This window comes from Babylonia areolata, chromosome 20 (assembly GCF_041734735.1).
Source record: "Babylonia areolata isolate BAREFJ2019XMU chromosome 20, ASM4173473v1, whole genome shotgun sequence".
NCBI lineage: Eukaryota > Metazoa > Mollusca > Gastropoda > Neogastropoda > Buccinidae > Babylonia > Babylonia areolata.
The window spans coordinates 52175241-52182740 of NC_134895.1; the positions used below are offsets into that span (position 1 = coordinate 52175241).

Below are 7500 nucleotides of genomic sequence, written 5' to 3' on the forward strand. Positions count from 1 at the left end.
TCTCTCTCTGTCACTCACTCTGTCTCTTTCTCGAAACGTAACGAGACAACTCGCTGGCAACAGAATGCTGACCAACTCTTCACTTTCTTCAAGCTGCATTCGCCGAAGCCCCCCCTCCCGAAAAAAAAACCTCTCTGTTTCGCCGGCTCCTAGTCGGCGGGCAGATCTGTGTGTCGGGCGGGTCCGGCCGGTCTGTCTTGGACCGAACAGAATAAACTGCCACATAAATGCAGAAATAACCACGCCATGGAGTCAGTTGCGTGAGCCGTGTTTTGTTGGAAGATCTATCAGAAACCGATTTTGAGAGGACGTGAAATGCAGGGTGTTTATTACATTACTCTGGTTTTATCGTCGTTTCTAGCCCTTTCTTCCTTTGTACACACACACACACACACACACACACACACACACACACACACACACACACAAATACAAACACAAAGATAAAAAAAAGAAAGAATGTTTAGTTCTATTTGCATATTTCTTTGACTTCAAGATAATAACACACCATACTCACTATCGGTCTATGTCTTTCCCTGCCTCTGTCTGTCTGTCTGTCTTTCTCTCTGTCTCTGTCTCTGTCTCTCTCTCTCTCTCTCTCTTTCATCCTTTGATTTTCGTTTACACAAAAGCAGGGGCTTTTACGAAAAGAACGTCAAGCTGTGTTCGGATATTTCGTTCAATTCAGGACGATGATGCATACACTATCTGTCTGTCTGTCTGTCTGTCTGTCTCTCTGTCTGTCTGTCTCCCATTAATTTTCACTTGCGCACAAAAGCAGGGGCTTTTGCGAACATATAGTTTCCCTGTGTTCGCATTAATCATGGCTTTGACTTCTGGACTATGACGCGCACTTTCTCTGTATGTCTTTGCCTCCTGTCTCTGTCCGTCTGTCTGTCTCTCTGTCTCTGTCTGTCTGCCTCTGTCTCTCTGTCTGTCTGTCTCTGTCTGTCTATCTCTGTCTGTCTGTCTCTGTCTCTCTGTCTGTCTCTCTGTTTCTGTGTCTCTGTCTCTCTGTCTCTCTGTGTCTCTCTGTCTGTCTGCCTGTCTCTGTCTCTCTCTCTCTGTCTGTCTCTGTCTCTCTGTGTCTGTCTGTCTCTGTCTCTCTGTCTGTCTGTCTGTCTCTGTCTCTCTCTCTGTCTCTGTCTCTCTGTCTCTGTCTCTCTGTCTATTTTTCAGTCACACAAAAGCCTAGCGTAGGGGAGAGGGGTGTTGAGGGAGGGGGGTTTGCAAACTGATAATCAGAAATGTTATCACAATGGAGGGTGACTTGCCCAAGTTACACTCCCTCTCTCTCGACCAAGGGGGCTGACGGGCGCAATAGCCGAGTGGTTAAAGCGTTGGACTGTCAATCTAAGGGTCCCGGGTTCGAATCACGGTGACGACGCCTGGTGGGTAAAGGGTGGAGATTTTTACGATCTCCCAGGTCAACATATGTGCAGACCTGCTTGTGCCTGAACCCCCTTCGTGTGTATATGCAAGCAGAAGATCAAATACGCACGTTAAAGATCCTGTAATCCATGTCAGCGTTCGGTGGGTTATGGAAACAAGAACATACCCAGCATGCACACCCCCGAAAACGGAGTATGGCTGCCTACATGGCGGGGTAAAAACGGTCATACACGTAAAAGCCCACTCGTGTGCATACGAGTGAACGCAGAAGAAGAAGACCAAGGGAGCTTGACTGAGGACAGTCGGGATGGTCCCCAAAAGGTCAGCAAACCCCCACTGAAGTCTGCAGCACTAACAGCCATGTGTAATCTTTGCCTTCTAGTTTGAAAAAGCATAGTCCTTCACAAAAGAGTAAGCTGTCAATGAACTCCCATTGCAGTGAAAAACATTGATCAAACAGCTCTCACTTTTGCTGTTTAATCAACCGAAAGCATATGCCATTCTCTGATGGAAGCCGAGCGTTAACTCCGATAACACCGTCACACACTGACGCCCCGTGAAGTGCCGAGCAGTCCCAGTACGCTCTGTCAGTCCTTCTTAAAGCCAAGTCTGGCAGCGAAGCCACACTTCTGTGGAAAAAGAAGTCGTTTTGAAGTCACCACCATCTGAGACATACTGTTCTTCTCCTTCTTTTTCTTTTTCTTTTTTTTCTAGGATTGAGATTTTGATGACCTATTGGCTTGCTCTCTTGAGGTCATGATTTTCAGAGCGTTGGCAAGTTTGACACAATCCAAGCTATGGAACTGAGGTGTTATCGAAAGATACGAAATAAAAAATAATAATACTGATTATATCAACATATCAACATATTCTTCTTTTTCCTTTTTCTTTTTTTTTTTTCTTTCTTCGTCTTCTTCTTCTTCTATTTATTTTATTTATTTATTTATCTATTTTACTATTATTATTATTATTATTATTATTATTATTATTATTATTATTATTATTTAGTTAGTTATTTTATATTATTTTATTATATCATTATTATTTAGTTAGTTAGTTATTTATTTATTTATTTATTTATTTATTTATTCTATTTCATCCTTTTTTTGTACGCCTATAGTTGACTTCATCAAGTTTTTGAGCCTTATACATATTATTATTATTAGCAGTAGTTCTCTTTTTTATGTTTTTTTCTTTTTTTTCTTTCTTTTTTTTTCTTTTTCTTTTTTTTCTTTTTTTCTTTCTTTTTTCTCAAGGCCTGACTAAGCGCGTTGGGTTACGCTGCTGGTCAGGCATCTGCTTGGCAGATGTGGTGTAGCGTATATGGATTTGTCTGAACGCAGTGACGCTTCCTTGAGCTACTGAAACTGAAACTGAAACTTCTTCTTCTTCTTCTTCTTCTTCTTTGCCCTCAACTCATTGAAGAGCTAGAGCTCACCAGATTCCTCCAGGCCTGTCGATTATGTGTCAAAAGCCTGGGTTTTCTGCAAATGGTTTTCCCTGTCAGGCCAATTACTCTGGTGGTAATAAATTTAATCTCATGTTAATTTGGATATTAGCATTGTTTTACTATATATTATGTACTGTTTGTTTATTTGTTTTATTTTATTATTTCATTACTTACTGTTTATGAATGTTATTTGATACAATTGATAATATGGTTCATCAGCCGTCATGATAAAATTGAAGTGCAATGTTGTGAGCACAGTATAAGCTTTAAGCTTGTTGATGCTCTTTTGTCATTCATTGCATTGTGATCATGTGTATTGTTGAATAATTAAAGATTATTTAAATCATTTTCTCTGTCCATTCTCTGCAATGGTGGCAGTCTACCTTGCGGGTTTGTGTGTGTGTGTGTGTGTGTGTGTGTGTGTGTGTGTGTGTTTTGTTGTTGTTTTTTGCCCCCCCCCCCCCCGCCCCGCCCCCCGACCCCCCTCTTCCTCCCCTCCCCCTCTGTCCCTCTGTCTCCATCCCTCAACAGTTCACTGAAGGCGCACACTATTCATTGTTGATGTGGTTTGTTCATGTGATGTTTAGTTCCGTTGCGGTAACACCTCGTTTCCGTGGCGTGAATTCTTCTTTCCAAATTCCCCGCATATAAATATCAGAGTGGAACTTTTTCGGCAAGTACCCAAGTAGGATTGAGATTTTGATGACCTATCGGCTTGCTCTCTTGAGGTCATGATTTTCAGAGCGTTGGTAAGTTTGACACAATCCAAGCTATGGAACTGAGGTGTTATTGAAAGATACTAAATAAAAAAAAATTAAAAAAATACTGATCATATCAACATTAAATCAGCGCGCCAAAATCATCAAGCAGCACACTGGCCATTATGAGAATCTGCTGACATCATATCACAAAGGAAAGGAAAAGTGCATGTATAATATATATATATATGTGTGTGTGTGTGTGTGTGTGTGTGTGTGTGTGTGTTATACATGCACTTTTCATATATATATATATATATATATATATATTTGCTGTCAAACACACGTGCGCGCACACACACACACACACACACACACACACACACACATACACACACACACACACACACACACACACACACAGAGAGAGAGAGAGAGAGAGAGAGAGAGAGAGAGAGAAAGACAGAGGGAGACAGACACAGACAGATAAAGAAAATTAACACAGAGAGACTCAGAGAGAGAGAGAAAGAGAGAGAGAAGCAAGTACACACACACACACACACACACACACACACACACACACACACACACACACACACAAACACACACACACACACATACAGAGACAGACAGACAGAGACAGACAGAGACAGAGAAATATAGAGACAGAGAGACAGAGACAAAGAGAGAGAGTCAGAGACAGGGAGAGATAGAGATAGACAGACAGACAGACAGACAGACAGACAGAGACAGAGCGACACAGAGACACACAGAAAGAAGTGAGATTTTACTTCAATGAAAACCTTTTTTTTTTCAATAACTGCACCCCCTACAGCCAATGCCTATTCCTTTCCCCCCAGTGAGTTCTATAAATCCGTTTCAAATCCAACGGGGGGCTCCCGTCAATGATATAAAGTGTAAAGGAGAGAATAGAGAGAAAGTGTACGGTCGTGACGACGTGCATCAAGCTGGGCTTTCTTTCTTTCACTCTGGGGCTGGTCCACGGAGCATGGACGTGGGAATGAAAGCCAGTGAAAAGAGGATTTATTTATTATTCCCTTCCAACGGGTAAAGTAAAAAATAAAAAATTTTTTTTTTTAAAGTCTGCTCACTGATCTGTTCGTGGGCTATAGAGCCGTCGGCAGCTCGGGTTATAATCCTCCCATCTCCCCCACCACTCCCCCCCCCTCCCCCCTGCAGTTTCATACATAACACAAGCTCAGTCGAATGTGATTTGATTCCGCTGTAAGAGGTTTTTGACTTTTCCAAGGCTAGGCAAGACAAGACATGGCAAGACATGGCAAGGCATGACAAGGCAAGGCAAGACAAGGCAAGGCACGGCAAAACAAGACAAGACAAGGCAATGCAATGCAATGCAATGCAAGGCAAGGCAAGGCAAGGCAAGGCAAGACAAGACAAAACAGGACAAGGCAAGGCAAGACAGAGCAAGGCAGACCAGGCAAAACAGGACAAGGCAAGGCAAGGCAAGGCAAGACAAGACAAACCAAACAGGACAAGGCAAGACAAGGCAGGGCAGGGCAAGGCAAGACAAGACAAACCAAACAGGACAAGGCAAGACAAGGCAGGGCAGGGCAGGGCAAGGCAAGACAAGGCAGGACAAGGCAAGACAAGGCAGGACAAGGCAAGACAAGACAAAACAGGACAAAGCAAGACAAGGCAGAGCAAGGCAAGACAAAACAGGACAAGGCAAGGCAAGGCAAGACAAGACAAGACAAGACAAGGCAAGGCAAGGCAAGGCAAGACAAGGCAAGGCAAGGCAAGGCAAGACAAGACAAAACAGGACAAGGCAAAAACGATAAACAGAAAGAAAGAAAGAAAGGAATTTATTTCCACACACACACGAAAAAACAAACAAGCAAACAAACAAAAACCCGTAAGGGAAGGCGTGAAAAAGGAAAAAGGACAGTTAAGAGAAAGAACGAAAGATGACAGAAACATGGAAATAAACAAATAAAGAAAGAAAAAAAAGAAAGTAGCAATAAAGATTAAAAGAAAGAAAGAAAGGAAGGAAAGAAGAAAGACAAACGTAAAATTAAAGGAAGGGGGAGAGAGAAAAGAAAAGGGCAAGAAAAAAAAACTAAACGAAAACAATTATATATATATATAAAACACAAAACATTTTGAAATAAAAATAGGTAAATAAAAACAAAAATAAAAAAGAAGCAACACTCTTTGTGGATCACACACAAGAGGTACACCTGTCTATTGTCACATTGTTTCGCAACTGCAGCGGCAAACATCGCCCACATCTTTTGCTCATAAATACCCCTACCCCCCTCAACGCAAATAAAAGCAACAACAACAACAACAACAACAACAAAAAGTTTCTTCAATACTAGTAGACTCGGTGCTAAATCAATATGAGGTACATAAGCTATGGACAATTCAATTTCAACTTTTTTGACACTCTGAACCATTTCGCCTTTTCTATATAATGTTTTCACATTGGTGTGCAGGTGTTCTTTTGAGTCTACGTTCTGCCTGACGAGAAGAGAAAAGAAGAAACTGGCGTCGCCCCTTCTTCTCCGCGGATTCTAAACCACACAAACGAACAAACTTCAATACAATAACGCAAAAGAAAGATACCCTCCCCCCCCAACCCCCTCCCCGAACACCCCCCCCCCCTCCTCTCACGCCTGAAAAAAGAGGATCATTCCGTTGCATTGCACGGTATGGTGGAAGCGATGTTCGATTCTTTTCTTTGTCTTTCTTTGAGAAGACTTCTCTTTCTTTTTTTTTTCCAATGCAGAGGGCAGGATAGAAATGGTAAGAGACAGGTTGCAAGATTGTTCACACGGACACAGCCACAACACAGAGAAACGGAAACGAATATTTATTTTACCTGGGTAATGGTATAAGACAAAGACAGACAGACAGAGAGACAGACATAGACACACAGAGAGAGAGACAGAGTGAAGGAGAGAAGAGAGAGAGAGAGAAGAGGGTAGGGAGGAAGAGAGAGAGAAGTTGAGAGGAGGAAGGGAGAGAGAGACAGAGAGTGTGGGTAGGGAAGAGGGAGGGAGAGAGAGAGAGAGAGGGGTGGGGTAGGGAGGAAGAGGTAGAGAGGAGGAAGGGAGAGGGGGGCTGAGGGGGAGATATGGAGGAAGAGGGAGAGAGGGGGAGAGGTAGTGAGGAGGAAGAGAGAGAGTGGGAAGAAAGAGAGAAGGGAGAGAGAGGGGGTAGGTAGGTAGGGAGGAGGGAGAGAGGTAGAGAGGAGGAAGGGAGAGAGAGGGGGGAAGAGAGAGAGAGGGGGAAGAGAGAGGGGGGAGAGAGATGGGGAAAGAGAGAGAGAGGGGAGGAGGAGAGAGAGGGGGGAGAGAGAGAGGGGGTAAGGAGGGAGAGAGGTAGAAAAGAGGAAGGGAGAGAGGGGGGGAAGAGAGAGGGGGGGAGAGATGGGGAAAGAGAGAGAGGGGGGAGGAAGAGGAGAGAGGGGGGGAAGAGAGAGAGAGAGAGGGGTGAGAGAGGGGGAAGAGGGAGGGAGAGAGGGGGGAGGGAGAGAGAAGGAGGGGGGAGGTATGGAGGTAGAGGGAAAGAGTTAGAGAGGAGGAAAAGATAGACAGACAGACAGACAGAGACATAATAAACTAAGAAATATATATATATATATATATATTATTTCTAGATTATGCAAATATGGCATTTGATTACATTAACTGATGTTGCATGCAATCAGGATATTGATACAGCTATGTTCTTATCATGCAACCCAGAGCGAGGTAAAAAAAAATCTTTCGTGTGGCTGGTAACCCACCATCCGAATTTCATCTGTCATTTATGTCTAATTTTGATACACTATGTACTCTTGCCAGCATCATTTTGTAAAGTCACACACACACACACACACACACACACACACACACACACACACACACACACACACACACACACATCGGAGCAATTGGGAGGCTGACTGACATGAGATCAAGAACCATACACCAT

General features: G+C 43.3%; 1 protein-coding gene across 3 annotated transcripts in view; it reads right to left on the bottom strand.

Moving 5' to 3' along the window:
• The window catches only part of LOC143294710 (uncharacterized), a 50065-nt gene that overhangs the window by 37076 nt on the left and 5489 nt on the right, over positions 1 to 7500 (bottom strand). For 2 of the 3 annotated variants that reach the window (XM_076606121.1, XM_076606120.1), the window contains exon 1: positions 19 to 167. The exons of the other annotated variant lie outside the window; for it this stretch is intronic. In XM_076606121.1, coding sequence (XP_076462236.1) covers positions 19 to 99 — 81 coding nt within the window. In that variant the 5' untranslated portion in view covers positions 100 to 167. Of the gene's footprint in view, positions 1 to 18; positions 168 to 7500 lie in introns of those variants that run through there. 3 annotated transcript variants of the gene reach the window in all.